The sequence below is a fragment of the Chelonia mydas genome, chromosome 3, assembly GCF_015237465.2.
Source record: "Chelonia mydas isolate rCheMyd1 chromosome 3, rCheMyd1.pri.v2, whole genome shotgun sequence".
NCBI classification, from domain to species: Eukaryota; Metazoa; Chordata; order Testudines; family Cheloniidae; genus Chelonia; species Chelonia mydas.
In genome coordinates, this window is record NC_057851.1 from 178219621 (window position 1) to 178240950 (window position 21330).

A 21330-nucleotide genomic window follows, 5' to 3' on the forward strand; every position below is an offset into this window, starting at 1 on the left:
AAAGAAAGAGATTTTAAGGAAAGAAATAAAAGGTGTGTGAGATTTTAAATCCCAAATCTGGGGGAGGGGTGCTCTGTAATATTTTTTTTAAAATACATATACTGTGGAAGAATAGTAATGCCAAAGAAAAGACATCCATTCCTCTCATTTCGTTTTGTTTTTAATTTTCAGCTTTTATTTGTTTTTCTTGTCTCGGTTAGTTGATTCATTCTTTTCTTATTGGTTTTGCCCATTAACAATGCTTAGATCTGTATGTCTGCCTCTCCTTCCCTTACTCTATAGTCAAAGCAATCACGCTTATGGAGGTGGGGCTGCTGGGATCAACTGTGTATGCTTGCTTACTATCCCTGCTTTTTTGTTTAGCTGCTATCATTTGCAGATAGTGATGCATCCAGCACTCTAGTTGCAGAACAATGAATGGAAACAGCACAGGAGATTATTGTGAAGCTTTGAGACATCAGAGAAGTACCTCATCCCTCCCTCTTCCAAGTTATAATTTTGGCAGCTTGCTGCTCTGTCTACATAAGGAGCTATTTAAGCTTTATGTTTCACCGTTGAAAATATTTCTGGAACTTCCCTCTGGATTGCTATTTCAATATTCCTTTCTATGATGGTGAATTTTTGGAGCTCTTTTATAAAGTATAAATTATTGTTATGAAAGATGCAAAAAAGGCATTTTAAATAGGTAATAGCAATAGCTTTCTATAGTAATAATTTATACTAACACTAATGTAAAGATATTTTAAAAAATACTAATGTGTACTATTTATTACTGATTTTCATTTTCAGTGTATTGTGATAAGAAAATAAGGCAACAGTTTGTATCCCTTGTAGCTTCTCAAATGCTTCTATGATTCAACAGTAGAGCTTCTGGAACAGCTGGCATGTGACATATCCACAGTGGAGATATCATTCAAATTCTCCAAAGACATCAGCAACACTCAGAACAAATAATTTCCTTGCCCTCAAACAGTGTTTCAGTCTCTATAGGTATTCAATATACACACCACCTTGTATAAAAATGTTAGTAAACTCACAATTAGTTTATATTGTAAAATAGATCTTTATGTTGATTTTCTAGCTTCAGTAGATTTGTTCCTTGATAAGAGGGCTTTGAAGAGGGCTTTAGACTGTAGTAGCACACAGTTATTTACCAAGAGCTGATTCTTGTTCACTTTACTCACACAAGTAGTCCCACTGAAGTGCCTTCTTTTTTCACCTTTTGTTGAAGTCAGTGGGGCTATTGTGAGTGAGGCAAGTAAATGGATGTGTTATTTTATAAACTTTTATAAACTTTTATGTGTTATTTTATATTTCCTTTCTGCTGTTGGTTACCCTGACCAAATAATGTGCACTGTGGCTTATAGATGTGATCAAAAGTTTATAACTACTCACTTGGAAAATCTCTAAAAACTTAACAAAATGTCTGTGTACCAGTCATAGAATCATAGAATATTAGGGTTGGAAGAGACATCAGGAGGTTATCTAGTCCAATCCCCTGCTCAAATCCCCTGACCACTGCATGACGGAATCAGCTCCAGCTAGTAGAAGCAGCCAAATACAGGACCTTTGGTCATTTTGACATTTGGAGAACTTTTACAGTTTTGACTGGACTCTGTCTGCCTTGTGCTGGTTGGCTGTTAGCTCCAATACTCCCTCTCCTTCCATTTTTTTCATCTCAGTTTCACTCCATGTCTGTCCTTCTTACCCTTGTGTCCCCTGCCCTGTCTCTGTCACCCCTTCCCTTCCTTTTTCTTTCCATTTAGTTTACCTACTCCTCCCTAAACCTACTCCTTCCTCTTCCCCAAAAAATCATGAAATTAACATGTTGTTTGCCACCATCCCGTTGTTCACTCTGCTTGTGTTTATACCCATTTTTCCACCCTGTGTCTGTCTTGTCTATTTAGATTGTATGCTCTTCAGGGTAGGGACCATCTACTAGTCTCTGTGTGTACAGTGCCTAGCACAATAGGCCCCACTCTCGGTTGGCCTTTAGGCAAAATAGACATGTTTAAATAAAAAAATATTATATGTCATAGGTCATATACTGCTACAGTAACAGACCACATAAATTCTCCTTTATTTCTTTGATAGAGGTATGTGCTTTTGGAGAATAAAGGATTGGAATTCTGTCCCCACTGTGGCTGTGAATTTCAGGTGGTCATGGTGTGTAGTATAGTGACAAACTGTGATGGCCACAGATTTGTTACAATATCTTGCATGTTCTCCCTCCCCATCTCTCTAATTATGAGTGTGAACTCATAGTACCATCTATTTCCTTATCTTCTATTTAGCTTTTATATTGTGATAGCATATTCTCTAATCAAATGGATTTGTATACCAATATGGGTTCTACATGTCAAGCTTTTGCCACTGTTACATGACTGGCTGTCCTCTGCAAGGGATTATTAAGCAACTGAGCACAGTGCATTCCCAGTTTGTCAGAAGTGAGCGTGTTATTTTGGCTGTTCCTCACACTTTTAAAAATGATGGTTAAAGTAGATAAATGACAAATCTTGATCTTTAAATAAAACAAAGTAATTTTTATTTTTGTTTTGAGGCCCCACCTCCTTTTCCCTCCAGTTGCTCTTTCACGGAGACTTGCTATTAATGTAATCAACAACGGCTGAAGGGCACAGCAGACACACCTGCCAGCAAATACAACACAGAAGAGCAACTTCAGGGGAGAGGCAGTAGGGAGAAGCACCTGTTCCCTCCATTACCCGAGAAATAGGAAAAATATGTGGTGATGAGGAAGGAACTGGTCATAAAAGACAAAGGGAAAAGGAGGGATCTGGCAATGTGGGAGGAATATCCTGCACTCTCAAAAATGAGACAGCAAGCCTTGGCAACCACCAATGAGCACCTCTCCGCATGGCTTCTTCTTGATCTTCTGGTAGTAGGAGTAAACTGGGCCCTTTTAAACCCTTCTCCCTCTTTGCTATCTTTACTATTTCCCCTGTAGTGAAGGGTATAGTAGCTCTCTGTAGACAGTGCCAGGAGAGAGGGGAGGAATACAGAGGTCACTGTTTGATCTGCTGCCAGAAGGGAGTTGAGAACAAAGGGTAAACAACAGAAAAAAAGCTCACTGTTGGAAGCTCAAGCTGTAGAATGGAGCAGGTGCTGCTTCCTCCTCCTTCCCTGGTTCTTCTGCTGGTCATGCCTCTGCTGATGACAAAGAAAATTCTCAGTAGGGAGTCGAGCTTCTGGAGGAAAATCAATGTTCCTTGAAGAATCCTTGAAGAATCCTTAAGCCCTGAATCTGGTAAATAGGTACAGTTGCCTGTGAAGGTTCAGAAGTTCTGTTCTACAGTTGGTTGAAATCTGGAAATTTTAAAGTGTTGGAATTTCTCATGAAACAAAATTTGTGAAAAAAATGCATTTAGAAGTACCTAATTGTTCTGTTTTGATAAGGTCCAAGTGCTTTGTTCAACTATCATATATAATTAATATGTACTAGGAAAAATGATAACATTGAAATTAAGCACTTGGACCTTATTGAAACAAAGTAAAACATTTCAATGAAACTGATATGTTCTGGTGAAATATTTAAATTTTTTCTAATCTGTATTTTTCAATGGAAATTTGTTCCCTTGGAAAAATTTTCACTCAGCTCACTGTTCTCATCCAACACTTTATGACTCTCATAAGAATGGCAATACTAGGTCAGACTAAAGGTCCATCTAGCCCAGTATCCTGTCTTCCAACAGTGGCCAATGCTAGGTACTTCAAAGGGAATGAACAGAACAGGTAATCATCAAGTGATCCATCCCCTGTTGTCGATTCCCAGCCTCTGGCAAATGAAGGTTAGGGACACCATTCCTGCCCATCCTGGCTAATAGCCATTGGTGGACCTATCCTCCATGAATTTATCTAGTTATAGTCTTGGCCTTCACAACATCCTCTGGCAAAGACTTCCACAGGTTGACTGTGCATTGTGTGAAGAAATACTTCCTTTTATTTGTTTTAAACCTGCTGCCTATTAATTTCATTTGGGGACCCCTAATTCTTTTGTTATGAGAAGGAGTATATTATACTTTCCTATGTACTTCCTTCAGACCAGTCATGATTTTATAGACCTCTATCATATCCACCCTTAGTCATATCTTTTCCAAGCTGAAGAGTCCCAGTCTTATTAATCTCTCATATGGAAGCTGTTCCATACCCCTAATAATTTTTGTTGCCCTTTTCTGTATCTTTTCCAATTCCAATATATCTTTTTTGAGATGGGGTGACCAGATCTGCACTCAATATTCAAAATGTGGGCGTAGCATGGATTTATATAGAGGCAATATGATATTTTCTGTCTTATTAGCTATGCCTTTCGTAATGCCTTTTGATTCCCAACATTCTGTTAGCTTTTTTGTCTGCCTCTGCATATTGAGTGGATGTTTTCAGAGTACTATCCAAAATGACTTCAAGATTCTTTCTTGAGGGGTAACAGCTAATTTAGACCCCATCATTTTATATGTATACTTGGAATTGTGTTTTCCAATGTGCATTACAAAATTCAGGTTGGGAAGGGGTTTCCTGTTTTTCTTAGCCCTTATTTAGACGTTTATTTCTTTGACTATGAAAGTTTTCCATGTTCAACAGTGTATGATGATAACTTTTAAAAATGTGATTGTCTATTATAAAAGCCAGTTTCTTTAGGCCAGGTTATTTAAACCTGTATAAGTAGATTGTAGTGATTCTGAAAGGAGATGTTTTTAAGTAAGAAATTATATATGGTAGGTCTCAATTGTCATCTCTGTAATTGATGTAACAAGGCCAAAAGATCTGTGCTGCTCTTAGGAGGTAACCGGTATTCTGTGAAGTCAGTGAATGAAATACAGTTCTTGCGATGAAGATGTATGTTGTGATGTGGAGCTATTGTGTTGGAAATATAAAAGCAAGATGAAAATCAGTGACTTTCCAGCATTATATTCATAAATAGTGCTTTTGGCATATTTCCTTCGCTTCTGTTAAACATATTTTCCATATGAGGTGTGTTTTGAAATCTAATATGTAACTTTTCAACAGCAGCAGCAGCATAGGTTTGGAAATATTTTTTGCAAGACCTAAAAAGATAAAAAACACTTTTCATCACAGTCTAGAAATATATAATATGTAACTAAACATTTATTAACCCCACTAAATAGCACTACAGTGTTAGCCATTCAATTTCTTTCCTTTTGATCCATTTCTGCAGTTATTACAAAGAAGTGAATGGCTTATAATGAGTAACTGTTCCAGTTGTTAGTGTTTTTGTTTGCTGTAGCTGCTGGGGCTGTTCTTTCCTGGTTGCACAGAAATAATAATTATAGGAGTTGCTAATAGTTGAGGGGGGGAGGGCGGTATTTCTTGCACAGTACCCTGTGGAGAAATTTGACTAATAATTTGAGTGAGTGACTTGTAGCCAGTATTGCTGGGGGTGCTTTTGCACCCCCTGGCCAGTAGTAGTAATAACAAACATCAAAGACATGCTTTCCATCACCCCCACTATAAAAATTGTTCCAGCACCCCTACTTGTAGCCAGCATTGTTCCTGGCTCTGCCACTGACTTAGGGTTGATTTACATACAGTGTTTGTAATGATTTTTAACTATATATCAGTTTTAGAAACCAATATAATTAAAGTGGTACAGTTCCTAGTGTGAATGCACATATACGTTGTTCCAATTAACTATACCAGTTTCTAAACAATATAATTAAATGGATAAAAAAACTAATGTAGACAAGCCGTTCATATATGAAATCAGTCAGGACACTCTCTCTGTATTTCAATTTCCCTGTCTGTAAAATGGCCATGTTACCAACATCACAGAGGTGTTGAGACTTAATCAGTGTTTATAAAGTTGGATGAAATGAAAAATATTTACTCAGGGGAAGATAATCAGGCATGCGACTCAAAGGCTATACATGAAAGCAGGAAAGTTTAAGGGCATGCCTACACTCGGATTTTAGTTACTGGTGTGCCTATAGCAATGTAACTGCAGTGGTGTTGCATTAATGCAAACCCCTACTGTATATGCACTTACTGGTGTAAAGAGTGACTTGGACTAGGGTTGACAACTTTCTGATTGCAGAAAACTGAACACCCTTGCCCTGCCCCTGCCCCACCCCTTCTCCAAGGCTGCACTTCCCACTCACTCCATCCCCCTCCCTCTATCGCTTGCTCTCTTGTTCACTCTCTCATTTTCACCAGGCTGGGGCAAGGGATGGGGTGTGAAAGGGGGTGAGGGCTCCGGCTGAGAGTGTGGGCTCTGGGGTGGGGCCAGAAATGAGGGGCTTGGAGTGTGGGAGGGAGCTGGGGCAGGAGCTTGAGGTGCAGAAAGGGGATGAGGGCTCTGGTGTGGGGCTGAGGGCTCTGGTGTGCAGGAGGGGGCTGGGACTGAGGAGTTCAGAGTGTGGGAAGGGGTGTAGGCTCTGGGAAGGAGTTTGGGTGAGGAAAGGGGCTTAGGGCTGAGGCAAGGGATTGGGATGCGGGAGGGGGTGCAGGGTGTGGGCTCTGGGAGGGAATTTGGATGCGAGAGGGGGATCAGGGCTGGGGCCAGGGTTAGGCATGTGGCAATTTTTGTTAGTGTAAAAAAATTACAGTGGGACTAGATAGAGAAAGATAATTAAAAGATAACTTTAATGCACTACAATTTTGCCTAAGGATTATTGTTTCTTCCTTATTTGTGGAATGCATAAAGCAAACTTACTGACTTTCTCTTGAATATATAAAATATTATTTAGATATTGTTGTTTTTACTTAATGTTTCTAAAATCTGAGAATTGTTCACTAGTTCTGTATTTAAAAACTTCATATTAATAAAACACCAGACTATTCATAAAAGTGCAGTTTAGAAACAGTTACAGTTGCTCCATTTAAAAGATGGATATTTAATACTGATATTACATTTATAGGGGTTTTTACAGTATTTCCTATCTGAAGCCCTGTATTGATAGAATTGTTCCAGACAATAAGAATACATGCATTCTGTACAGTTACTAGCCTGTTGCTGTACACTTTCCCCCCCTCAGTTATAGTTCCTTACAGCCTGGTTGTGGGGGATTTGATTTATATGGTAATTGATGAACAGGCAAGGCCTTGACCAAGAATTTATTAATGAAAACAATCTATAATGAAGCACAGACTTTTGGGAATATGCCGTTTTCTTTTTTTTAAATAGCAGTGCTCATTATTTTAGCATCCACAGCAGGATCCCTGTTAAAGTAGAATAATTATATGTGCCAATCATGCGTTCCAGTAGAGACCGATTAAACATTTTTATAAAACTCATTAGTGCATCCTTCTGGTCTGGTGGCCTTGCCAGATGGTAAACACTTACTCTACCAACACAATTTCTATTGCAGTAATATCCATCTCCAAAAGTATCTTTTCTTTCTAAAATGATTCTTGTAGTTTAAGGGAAGGCAAATAATCATTTCCTGCTCTAAAGTAGTTTTCCTGGTTTTGTGTAGTAATTTGTACACATTTTAAAATGTCACTGTCGAGACTGGAATGAGCAAGAGCTTGAGTCAAAATGTTTAGATTTGGAACCCAAACTTCTCTAAGGAGGTGTATGGCTTGGTGATCCACTTCAAGACCTTCAAGACCACTAGCAACAAGACTGATTATCTTGTTTGGTAAATCTTTACCATGGCCTGTCTTTACCCTCCTAGTTTTGAACAAATATTCTAACTTAATTATATTTTTCTCAGATAAAATAGGGATAACATAGACATCTCTTGTTTCCTGCCCCCAGCCAAATATGGGAAGTTGGACTGAACTTGTAGAGAACTTTGTATTCAGAAAAAATAACTTTTTTTTTAAAATTAGAGCTTTAACTTTAGGGTTCTAAATCCATAATTAGGTCCTGATTCTGCAAAATTTTAAACACACGATTAACTTTAATCATGTAAGTAATACCATTGGTGTCAATAACACTGCTTATGTGCTTAAAGTTAAGCATGTTCATAACTTTATGTAACACCAAGGCCCAAAGTACTTAAATAATATTTCTGTCTAGATTTTCAAATTGTAGATCACCTAGCAGTTCCCAATGGGAGATGCTGGATTATCAGAACATTGGAAATATCAGGCTACTTATTTAAGAGTCTAAAACTTTAGGTTATTTTTGAAAGTGTTTGCTCAAGATTTTAAAATAAAAAATCAACAATATTTGAAATACACAGAATTAAAATTCCAGTTATTAGCTGTAGCTAGATATTGTGTCTAAAATCATAAGGTGCTCCACTTTAGGTGTCCATGTGCCCTGTGCTTGTAATCGAAGATTTTTAGTAGTAGTGCCTGCTTGGGTCGTCCATGCACTGTCGCCATCTCACGCTGCCTCGGGTGGTTACATAACACTGCACGACCAACCGTCCCTCCGTTCCTTCTCTGCTGCCTTTGGCTTGAGTCGGAGCACTTAGCAGCTCCTCTTATCTACATTTAGTATAAGATTCATTTATGGTAAATAGTTTAGTTAGCAGTTAGTTAGTAGTTATTCTTACCCTTCCTACCCAACTTTATCTTATTTTCTTAAAAAAACCAACCAAACAAAAGTTGTTTTTCTTCTATCCTTATATTCCTTATTAGAAAATAAGTTTCAGTTTATCTAGAGTTTTACTGTGTCGTCCCCCCCGCCCCCATTCTGGGGCAGAAAACTATATGGTATGCCTGGCTTTCTGGGATTAAAAACGGTGCCTGACATGCAGGCTGTCAATCCCTGTTTCTGACGGACACGCACAGTGTGTCTGCTGTCTTGGAGGGACACATATCCCTCAGAAGTGCTCTCATTGTCATAATCGAAAGGCCAGAACAAGGAAGATGAGGGATCTCCAATTTAAGCTTATACAATGGAAAAATCTCTGCAACCAGCCTCAGATCCTGAGTTGAGGACCGGACCGGCCAACAGTCGCCAACAGCAGCCTCTGACAAAGGTCCTGTTGCAATAGCTCCTCCTAGAGGGCCTTTGCCCAAGAAGGCTACAAAAAAGTGGGCTGAGCTTTCACCTCCACAGAAAGCAGCTAAGAAAAAACGCTCCCCTGCTGCCAAGACCACTTCAGCATAGTTGGCACCTGGTATGTTGGACTCTGAGACACCGGGACCCAAGAAGGCTACAAAAAAGTGGGCTGAGCTTTCACCTCCACAGGAAGCAGCTAAGAAAAAACGCTCCCCTGCTGCCAAGACCATTTCAGCATAGTTTATGGCACCTGGTATGTTGGACTCTGAGACACCGGGACCATCAGCTGAATAATAATAATAATAATAATAATAATAATAATAATAACAACAATAATGGGGGATTTCAACTATTCCCATATTGACTAGGTATATGTCACCTCAGGCTGGGATGCAGAGATGAAGTTTCTTGACACCTTAAATGACTGCTTCTTGGAGCAGCTAGTCCTGGAACCCACAAGAGGAGAGGCAATTCTTGATTTAGTCCTAAGTGGAGCACAGGATCTGATCCAAGAGGTGAATATAGCTGGACCCCTTGGTAATAGTGACCATAATATAATTAAATTTAACATCCCTGTGGCGGGGAAAACACCACAGCAGCCCAACACTGTAGCATTTAATTTCAGAAAGGGGAACTACACAAAAATGAGGAGGTTAGTGAAACAGAAATCAAAAGGTACCGCGCCAATAGTGAAATCCCTGCAAGCTGCATGGAAACCTTTCAGAGACACCATAATAGAGACTCAATTTGAATATATACCCAAATTAAAAAACATAGTAAGAGAAACAAAAAAGTGCTACTGTGGCTAAACAACAAAGTAAAAGAAGCAGTGAGAGGCAAAAAGACATCCTTTAAAAAGTGGAAGTTAAATCCTAGTGAGGAAAATACAAAGAAGCATAAAATCTGGCAAATGAAGTGTAAAAATATAATTAGGAAGGCCAAAAAGGAATTTGAAGAACAGCTAGCCAAAGACTCAAAAAGTAATAGCAATTTTTTTTAAGTACATCAGAAGCAGGAAGCCTGCTAAACAAGCAGTGGGACCATTGGACGATCGAGATGCTAAAGGAGCACTCAAGGATGATAAGGCCATTGCAGAGAAACTAAGGGTATGTCTACACTACGAAATTAGGTCGATTTTGTAGAAGTCGATTTTTAGACTTCAATTTTCTATAGTTGATTGCGTATGTTCACACTAAGCACATTAAGTCGGCGGAGTGCATCCTCACTACTGTGGCTAGCATCGACTTATGGAGTGGTGCACTGTGGGTCTCCGCCGCCCATTGGAATTCTGGGTTAAGCTCCCAATGCCTGATGGGGCAAAAATATTGTCGCGGGTGGTTTTGGGTACATGTCATCAGTCGCCCCTCCCTCCATGAAAGCAACGGCAGACAATTGTTTTGCGCCTTTTTTCCTGGGTTATCCGTGCAGACGCCATACAACGGCAAGCATGGAGCCCGCTCAGTGCACCGTCACCGCTGCTGTTGCAGCAGATGGTGCAGTAGGACTAGTAGCCGTCCTCATCAGACATGTAGCTTGGCCGGGGGTTCTGGGAACGTCTTCCCTGCCCGGCTCCTAGCAACCTCCAGGGATTGGTGTACGGCTCCACTGCTTCTGCTGCAACTCTGCTCTCCTGCTCTTTTGCGAGCTGGAGGCTTCTGCCTCAGGCTGCTCTCCCAGCCGGCAGCACCGCATGGTTGCACCTACCCCAGCCTACCCCTTGCTCCCATGGCTCATGAAGCCTGGACAGTAGTAAGAAGCAGTTCAACTATAGGTTGAGCAAGTGCAGAATGGTGGTACAATGTGCCTTTGGACATTTAAAAGCTCGCAGGCGCTGTTTGCTGACTAGGTCAGACCTCAGTGCAACCAACGTTCCCATTGTTATTGCTGCTTGCTGTGTGCTCCATAATATCTGTGAGAGTAAGGGGGTGATGTTTATGGTGGGGTGGGAGGTTGAGGCAAATCGCCTAGCATCCGATTTTGAGCAGCCAGACAGCAGGGCGATAGAAAGAGCACAGCAAGGCACTCTGTGCATCAGAGAGGCTTTGAAAACCAGTTTCATGACTGGCCAGGCTTCGGTATGACAGTTATGTGTGTTTCTCCTTGATGCAACCCCGCCCCCTTTGTTGATTTTAATTCCCTGTAAGCCAACCACCTTCTCCCCTTCGAAATAAAGTAACTATTGCTTTGAAACCATGCATTCTTGCTTTATTAATTAAAAAAAAATGAGAACGGACAAGGTAGCCCAGGTGGGGTGGGGGAGGAGGGAAGGAAAAGGCCACATTGCTTATTGTAGCAACACTAAAAATCAAACTGGTTGAATGAGAGCCTTCTGTTGCTTGGGCCATCCTCTGGAGTGGAGTGGCTGGGTGCCCGGAGCCTTCCCCCCGGCCCCGCGTTCTTGGGCATCTAGGTGAGGAGATTATGGAACATGGGAAGGAGGTTAGGCGGTTATACAGTGGATGCAGCTGGGGTCTGTGCTCTTGTTGCCTTTCCTGCAGCTCCAACAGACGCTTCATCATGTCTGTTTGCTCCCCCAAGAGACGCTTCATCATGTCCGTTTGCTCCCCCACTAACCTCAGCATCGCGTCCTGCCTCTGCTCTTTGCGCTCACTTAATTCTTTCCTGGTCTCTACCACTGAATGCCTCCATGCATTAAGCTGTGCCCTATCAGTGCAGGAGGACTGCATCAGCTTGGAAAACATGTCATTGCGAGTGCTTTTTTTTCGCCTTCTAATCTGTGATAACCTCAGGGACGGAGATGATTGAGGGACTGCATGGTCACCAGTGCTGCTGAGTTCACCACGCTGACCAAACAGAAAATTAAATTAAAAAGTTCCTGGCACTTTTTCTGTGTACCTGGCTAGTGTATCGGAGTTCAAAGCGCTGTCCAGAGCGGTCACAATGGAGCACACTGGGATAGCTCCTGGAGGCCAATACTGTCGATTTGCATCCGCACTACCCCAAATTCGACCCAGCAAGGTCAATTTTAGCGCAACTCCCCTCGTCAGGGAGGAGTACAGAAGTTGATTTTAAGAGCCCTTTAGGTCGACGGAACGGGGTTGGTTGTGTGGACGCAGTCATTTTTAAATCGACCTAACAAGGCTAAATTCGACCTAACCCCATAGTGTAGACCAGGGCTAAATGAATTCTTTGCATCAGTCTTCACGGCTGAGGATATGAGGGAGATTCTCAAACCTGAGCCATTCTTTTTAGGTGACAAATTTGAGGAACTGTCCCAGAATGAGATGTCATTAGAGGAGGTTTTGGAACAAATTGATAAACTAAACAGTAATAAGTCACCAGGACCAGATGGTATTCACCCAAGAGTTCTGAAGGAACTCAAATGCGAAATTGCAGAACTACTAACTGTACTCTGTAACCTATCATTTAAATCAGCTTCTGTACCAAATGATTGGAGGATAGCTAATGCTATGCCAATTTTTAAAAAGGGCTCCAGAGGTGACCCTGGCAACTACAGGCCAGTAAGCCTGACTTCAGTACCTGGCAAACTGGTTGAAACTATAGTAAAAAACATAATTGTCAGACACATAGATGAACATAATTTGTGGGGGAAAAGTCAACATAGTTTTTGTAAAGGGAAATCATGCCTCACCAATCTGTTAGAATTCTTTTAGGTGGTCAACAAGCATGTGGACAAAGGGGAACCAGTGGATATAGTGTACTTAGATTTTCAGAAAGCCTTTGACAAGGTCCCTCACCAAAGGCTCTTAAGCAAAGTAAGCTGTCAAGGGATAAGAGAGAAGTCCTCTCATGGATTGGTAACTGGTTAAAAGATAGGAAATAAAGGATAGGAATAAATGGTTAGTTTTCAGAATGGAGAGACGTAAATAGTGGTGTGTACTGGGACCAGTCCTATTCAACATATTCATAAATGATCTGGAAAAAGAGGTAAACAGTGAGGCGGCAAAATTTGCAGATGATACAAAACTATTCAAGATAGTTAAGTCCCAGGCAGACGGCGAAGAGCTACAGAAGGATCTCTCAAAACTGGGTGACTGGGCAACAAAACAGCAGATGAAATTCAATGTTGATAAATGCAAAGTAATGCACATTGGAAAACATAATGCCAACTATACATATAAAATGATTGGGTCTAAATTAGCTATTACCACTCAAAAAAGAGATCTTGGAATCATTGTGGATAGTTTTCTGAAAACATCCACTCAATGTGCAGCGGCAGTCAAAGAAGTGAACGGAATGTTGGGAATTGTTAAAAAAGGGGTCCTTGTGGCCCAAATTTATTTGGGCATAAGCTTTCATGGGCAAGAACCCATTTCAGAAAATATCATATTGCCTCTATATAAATCCATGGTATGCCCACATCTTGAATATTGCGTGCAGATGTGGTCGCCCATGTCAAAAAAGATATATTGGAATTGGAAAAGGTTCAGAAAAGGGAAAAAAAATGATTAGGGGTATGGAACGGCTTCCATATGAGGAGAGATTAATAAGACTGGGACTTTTCAGCTTGGAAAAGAGACGACTAAGGGATATGATTGAGGTCTATAAAATCATGACTGGTGTGGAGAAAGTAGATAAGGAAGTGTTTTTTACTCTTTTTCATAACACAAGAACTGGGGGTCACCAAATGAAATTAATAGGCAGCAGGTTTAAAACAAAAAAAAGGAAGTATTTCTTCACACAACATACAGTCAATCTGGAACTCTTTGCCAGAGGATGTTGCGAAGGCCAAGACTATAACAGGGTTCAAAAAAGAACTAGATAAATTCATGGAGGATAGGTCCATCAATGGCTGTTTGCCAGGATGGGGTTGTCCCTAGTATTTGTTTGCCAGAAGCTGGGAATGAGCAACAGGAAATGGATCACTTGATGATTACCTGTTCATTCCCTCTGGGGCACCTGGCATTGGTCACTGTTGGAGGACAGGATACTGGGCTAGATGGACCTTTGGTCTGACCCAGCATGGCCATTCTTATGTTCTTATGCTAGTGATCCTTTGGATCACTTGAAAGAAAGGTTAATACTTAAACCATGAACATTTGAATTTAACCTGAGTGGTAAAGACAGAGAAACTCTCTCTGTGTGTGTAATATAATACACACACACACACACACATGCTTTAAGAAAAAAGATGACTAGGAGGGGAAATACTTTGTCATCAGGATGCAGTGGAAGGTGGACACAGATGAGCAGAGAACTTCTAGCCCAGCTACCCAGTTAGTGTGTAGGTGAATCCTGGAATCTGGGTGTGAATGTTTGTTCAAGTTATAGTTGATAAATTTTAGAGGGACATGTGTGAATCTTCAGAGTATGTCTACGCTTTGAGCTGGGAATATAATTTCCAGCTCGAGGAGACGTACCTGCATTAGCTCTGATTGAACTATTGAACTAGAAACAGTGTAGCCATGGCAGCGGGAGGGGCTAGATGCTCTGAGTATGATCCTGTCTGAGACCCTAGACCAGAGGTTTTCAACCTGTGGTCTGTATACCCCTGCTGATTCATAGACTATGTCTAAGATTTTCAAAGGGTTCCACATCTCCATTTGAAATTTTTTAGGGGTCTGCAAATGAAAAAAGGTTGAAAACCCCTGCCCTAAACACATACTCCAGATGACTAGCTCCTCCCACTGCTAGTGCCACCACAGCGACACTCTGTTTTAGTGCAGGTATGTCTCCTTGAACTGGGAATTGCATCCCCAGTTCAAAGTGTAGACATACCCTTTAAACTTCCAGATTCCCCTTTTCTTTCAATCTGACATAAATGCAATTCAGTGGCAGCATCTTTAAAAGTTACAACCACATAACTGCTATTCAGACATACACTGCATTCCTGTGGAGAGAATGGCTATGGGAAAATGATGTTGCATTCAATATGTTCTAGACAAGGAGTACTTTCCCCTCAAAGGGAGCAGCCTGTGAAACCAGGAAAAAATCAGAGCTCCTTTGAGCAAGCAGCAATGGGGAGGCTCATTTCAGCTGGATTAGGTCCTAATGTGGTTACCCCCAGATCCATTTTAGTGCCCAGGGCGAACAAGCATATTTGCACCCCTTACCATTTTTGGGGGTCATTTTTCCACCCCATTCAGAGGTAACATGTAATTATTCATAATGGGGAGGGGGACAGGTGACCACCCCATGGAGGTTTTCAAACTGTGGGGCGCACACCTCACGGGTTGGGGAGGAATGTTTTTGGGGGAGAGTGGCGATGCCAGGTGGATTGGTCCGGTGACGTCAGATGGGGATCAGGGAGGGAACACCACCTCTACGTCTGACTCACCTCAGCAGGCCACCCAACCTGTCTGGGTTGGGGGGGCACCTCTGGCCTCATCTTTCTGCCCCTATGGCTTTGCACCCTGGGCGGCTGCCCCACTTGCCCCACCCTGATTACGGCCCTGGCTACTTCTTTATTGTATTCCTAGAACAGAAACAAAATGGTGGCACCTAAAGGAATAGGGCAACACACTAAATAGCGTGCTCTCCAATACGCTTATTCTTCAGAAGTATTCTCTATTCTTTCGGGTTTTTTTAATGGACAGCGACAAATAATTTGGGTAATTCTCTTCCAAAGAATGTATTTAGTTACGGAATAATCATAGTGAAAGATGTTCTAATTTGAGCCCTATATGGTCCAGCTAGTTATTTAGCCTTCTAATTCACCTCCTACCACAGATTCTAAGTGTTTTTCCCCATGTGTAACTTTTATGGATGCAAAGTAAACATGAACAGAGTGTAAACTGATTCACTGTTGTCTCCTGAATCTGTAGTCAGCCTGAAATGATACTTCTGAGAACACTGTAAGTGTCCCATTCATCTGAATGGGTAATTTCTAAAAACGAATGATGAAACTGTTCAGATAGTTACCTATTTCACTGCTGATCATTTTAGCGGACATCCAGTTAATGTTCTAATCCCACAATCTTAAACCACCTCCGCCCTTTTTCTGTGCCAAAAGCTCCAAATATTTCCTACTTAGCTCCGTAGGCATAGTTTGACTTCTATATTTAGGAGGGCAGCCCCAGTCAGGCCAATGAGGCTTTGTGTGTGTGTGTGTGTGGGGGGGGGGAATTTTGTGCCTGCCAGAGGCTTGCAGTTTGGGGGGGAAATGCCTCCATCTCCCCCAGCCATGCTCAAGCTCAGCTCTCAAATCTCTAGTTTCCTCTGACTACTCCAACATAAATATTCATTGCCAATAGAAAAATTGAACATACTAGACTATTGTAAAATTGAACTTAACAATATAAACAAAACAGGGGCTACTGTCAGGGCCGGCTCCAGGCACCAGCATTCCAAGCAGGTACTTGGGGTGGCAGTTAGAAAGAGGCGGCAGTTCCTCCGGCCACGGCAAATATTTGGCAGCAGTTTCTCTGTTCCGCCCACCGTGGTGGCAAATCAGTGGCAGCTTCTTCCTTTTGCTGTCTGCGGGGACAGTTTTTTTCACTGCTTGGGATGGCAAAAACTGTAGAGCCAGCCCTGGCTACTGTATTGATTGTATTCTTTTTTGTGTCTTGTTTTGTAAACTCCATTTTTATACTTATTTGAAGCTGCCTCTGAATTTGCAGTTTGCTATGCCAGGGACTCTCAGTGAAAGCCAGCTGAGATCTGGGCAGGAGAGTAGGGAGATATTGGGGTGAGGACTGCCTGCCCCTCTGTGCGGGGTCTGACATCCCTCCTCCTAATTCTGTATTTCCTGGTTTTCAAAAGTTTGATATGAAACTTACCCTTCATTTCCTGGTTTTTACTAAGTTTGAGTTTTGTTGGTTTGAATTTGATGTTCTGGAAGAGCATGATATACCACAAGTTTTTTTGTTTTTTTTTGGGCGGGGGGGCTTTTGGGGCTTGCGGGGGGGGAGGGGGTTGGTCAGTGAATTTAGGTCTACCTTGCAGCAGAGTATGCGGGGCCTGGGTTATGCTATTTTGCAGTAACAAGCATATCCAAATAACAAAGAGTGTAAGAATGTTGCTTGACATACTTTATAATATATTTACTTTTAAAGAGGTGCATAAGGGCAGTGTTCAAAATCAGTTTCTCTGTAACCCCAATGGGAGTTACATAACTAAAAACCCAGCATAGTTACATAACTAAAAACCCAGCACAATATTTTTTAAACATTGCTATCTATATACAAAAAGGAGGTAGCACGAGTACCGTTGGATATGGCTGTTGCTAATTTTTCTTGAATATCAGAGAAAATAAGGTAAAATATATAGGTACAGGAAATTTCAGCTTTCCTGAGGATTTAGTAACTAAAAATATATCCATAAACACATGCAATTCCTTGTCTCAGAGGTAGAAGCAGTAGTTTGACTCCCCATCCCCTCTGAGGTTTTGATTCTTTAAAAAATATATAACGATGATGATGAAGGCCTTCCTGTAGTTTAAATTAATTGTGAAAAATACATTTTACTCAGCTGCTGGCTTACTTTTTTTTTAAATTTGAACTGAAATTTGCATACTAATTTCTAAAACCATGGAAATACAAAGAGAGGCTCATGGAAGAAACAGGCCTATCAGATAAATGAAACTATTTAAAATACAATAGTTTATATTTTTGTTGACAATACACTAGCTAAAATCTGACTGTGTGCTGAATTGGACTATGTATTGATTGTCTTAATCTGTCTCAGCTGAACATACTGTTTAAATTTAGCAAGCTAAATTAAGATGGAAACAATTTGAAATACTCTTCCCTAGAGATTGTTGCTATGAAGGTTCTGATATGTTAAAGGAGTTGGGATTTTTGAAAACTGAAAAAAATCAGTGATTTGTTTTCATCTTTGATTACTCTACAATATTGTGCTGAACTAGAGAATTAAGTGTGGGTTTAAACTATATTCTCTTCTAGCCTGGCTGTACACCCAGATAAAACCTTAGTTGCTACTGGACAGGTTGGGAAGGACCCTTACATTTGCATCTGGGATTCCTACAGTGTACTGACTCTTTCTGTTCTTAAGGATGCGCATACACATGGAGTTGCCTGCTTGGCTTTTGATTCAGATGGCCAGGTTTGTATATTTTCAGTTTATATTTTTCTTCTATTTAAGTTTACACATAAAATATATATTTTTATATATGTAGCCTGCATATAGAATTATAGCATTACATCAGAACTGTATACTGTAGTTTAAAATTTTAATGCTAATACAGAATCCAAAATACTGCAAATATATCTCTTTTTCAAAAAGAAATGCTTCTGGGGCCAAGACCACAGCCTAGCACTCCAGCTAGTTGTATGGGGCACTGGGCAGATGCCAATGGTGGACATAGCCCTCCATGGCCCAAATGGAGCCCTATCTCCTGAGGAGTTAGTATTGGAGAAACTGCACAGTGAGGGGATCGTTTGGTCCTCAGAACCAGCCAATGTCCACCTGCGCCTGTTGTTCAGAGAGCTTCTACAGTGCATTGATATACACTGTGTCCCCGCAATCCTGTCCCTCCTTGGGCAGCAGAACTACATTGGTCTCACTGTTAAGGGATTCTCACCAGCTGTAATGCAGAGTACATTTAATTTAATAAAGTGTTTGAAATAGAAAAGCTGTGTGGCTTTGGCGCTTAGCATCGGAATCCTGAAAAAAACAAACAGAAGACCACTCACAAAAATCTCTGAGAATCAGAGTGTTTTGACCATATGATTAACCAGATATTTTTAAGAAAGATGGAAGTCAAATATAAATGGAGAATTGGATTTTTTGTTATTGGCCACAATAAATAAGTTTCAAGAAGAAAAAGTAATGGAAAACCACAAGGACTTTAACATAAATAGTGTGCTTCACACAGAGACCTGAACAAATTATTCCAAACAGTTCATCCCTACAGAAAGATTACCTGTGTAATATTGTCACTATCAATGTCTGGATTATTCCACTGTGTAAATTTTTGTCACGCCTTAAAATTCCTATCCTATGTTAGTTTTAAGGACACTTATGGGTGCCTAGATCCTTCTAGAGGCCATCTGCACTAGGGTACATTTCACCTTGTGCAATCTTCCCCACAAAGTTTAATCCCAACCGAGAGAGAATTGAATTTGCATGTTTTAAAAAAATAATCAGTCAGCTAAATTCGTTTTGGGTTGCACAATCAGATAACACAGGTATGCTCCCACTGATATCCCTGAGAGTTGGGATTGTCTGTATCTGTGGGCAGATTTGGACCATGATGTTTTAAAATAATAGTCTCATATGGAACAAAACTACCTTTAATTTTTAATGTAAATTAACCTCTTTTCACTCACTTTAAAATTTAATCTGAAAGGAAGGACACTGCCAGAAGCAACCTCCCTTTATCATGTCTTATTTGTAACAGTATATTACTTTAGTCTCAAATTAATAAATGTGATTGTTAATTTTGCTACTTAGTAACATAGAAAGATCTGTGAAATGGTTAATAGACATGAGAGGAATGAGGGATTTTAAGAAATTTCAAGGGTCGCGGGTGTTAAACCAATTCAACAGCTAATTTTTTTCCTAGGATTGTAATAATAATAGTTATTACATAGTGCTTTAGATTGCACATCATTACCTAATTAACATTATTATGGGTTGCGCCTCCAGATTTAAGCTTGCTTTCTATTTCAAGCCCAATTTTCAACTCTCTTCCCCCAAATTCCTGAAAAAGGAAACCAGTCCCTCTGAAATTTCCTACACCATATCTCATCCCCAGTGTAGTCTTTCTGGGAAGACTGGGAAAAAATGGGAAGGGAGTTATAAAGTTATAATGTTTATTGTGTCCCAAAAATCTCCTAACTTTCTTGTGTCCTCCTATTTCCGAAATGACTGGTAGTTTAATGCTTAAAGATGGAGATAGGCATTTAGTCAGAATTTCAAAAGTGCCTAAGACCACTAAGTGCATTTGAAAATCCTACTATTTGAATATCTGAATCTTTAGGCGTCTAAATACTGCTAAAATTTTGGCCCTTTACCCTACAAGTTCCAAATTTGTTGACCTTGCATAACAGTGTTCTAGAGATGCAGTGGGAGTAAGGGTTGGGGTTGAAGTTGGGGTTTAGTGTGGGAATTCCAAAGATATAAAGAACTATTTTTACAAACGTGATATAAGCTGACCAGATGCTGAGTATAAGATTTGCAGCTTTAGCTGTGGGGCTGAGCCAGAATTGGAGGGCATGGATTTGGGGGTGAGGAGACCAGGAGGGACATGGACTCATGAAAACCAGGTACACGGAGCTTATAGCTGTCAACAGTTACATTTTGGCCAAGACACTTCTAGGTTCTGAACACCATTGTGCGAAATTTTTGTCCTGTTCTGAGACTAGACAGATTCCACCTACATATGTATTACTCACTTCCTTCAGATGCACCCCGTTATCCTTTTACACCGAATGCATTTTAAAATTGAAAAACCAATAAATATCTTGGGCTGAAAAGGGAGAATAAGGTTATCTACATGTTACTATACTCTATCATCAGTAAAACATACAAAAGATCAATCTGCAGTTTAAATCAGGAAATATTTTATGTACATATTTTTATTTATGTATACTTAGTAAGATGTCGAGTTTCAGAGACAAATATATTTAGTCAGGCTTGGGAGAATTTTGGCTTTTTATACTTTGAATGGATAATAATGTTTGTTTTAAGTATTTTTATACTTTTATTTATTTTCACAGTTGCACAAAATTATGGGTTTTAAGCAATTTTTTTTATTTTTATGGATTTACATTTTCACAGTTGTGAGAAATAATGGGGAAAGTCAGATAATTATTTAATTACAATAGTCATTGAGATTCAAACAGTTAAAGTGTTATAACCATTAAAACACAACTTGTCATCATCATATCAAAATATACAAAGAAAGTATCCTTAAATCACACACTAATAGGTTCTCAAGTACTGTTTTTCTTATTTTGCCTATCTGAAAATTCCAATTATTATTGGTGGACTATTTTTCATCAGTTTTTGGGGGTGAACAGTGAAATCAATGTTTACAGACATTTACAGATAAAAGCTAATCCTTCCCAGCCTGTATTTAGTATAATCTTGCTATTAGAATTTTTTATAATTAAATACTAAAGTGAAATACATCCTGAATGTCCAGCACACCAGTCTGAGCTGCTGCCACTTAAGATTTCTCACTTAAGAGAAATGCATTTTTTCCCCTGTTTGATTGGGAAAATGTTACTTTCTTTATCAGATTTTATGGCCTAGGTAGTTTACAAATTTTTAACGAAAAGAACTGTCAATTTGCATATAGTTGAAGATATGTTTTGTTGATAGCTAAATTTTTTATATTTTTGCATCTTCAGAATTTTTTCATAGCTACCGTAAAATTAACGAGGAAACAATTTACTTGAATCAGGAACTAACTATGACCATATTGCAAGGTGTTCTGCGCTGAAGTTAGTAGGCTTCTCAAAAGTGCTGGGTTCTATCCCTTATCAGCCTGCAGATTTAGAGCTGATATT

General features: G+C 40.1%; 1 protein-coding gene across 2 annotated transcripts in view; it reads left to right on the plus strand.

Moving 5' to 3' along the window:
• Positions 1-21330, plus strand: part of EML6 (EMAP like 6) — a 329709-nt gene that overhangs the window by 25466 nt on the left and 282913 nt on the right. For both annotated transcript variants that reach the window (XM_043543860.1, XM_037895940.2), the window contains exon 3: positions 17758-17917. In XM_043543860.1, the coding sequence (XP_043399795.1) occupies positions 17758-17917 (160 nt within the window). The remainder of the gene's footprint in view (positions 1-17757; positions 17918-21330) is intronic.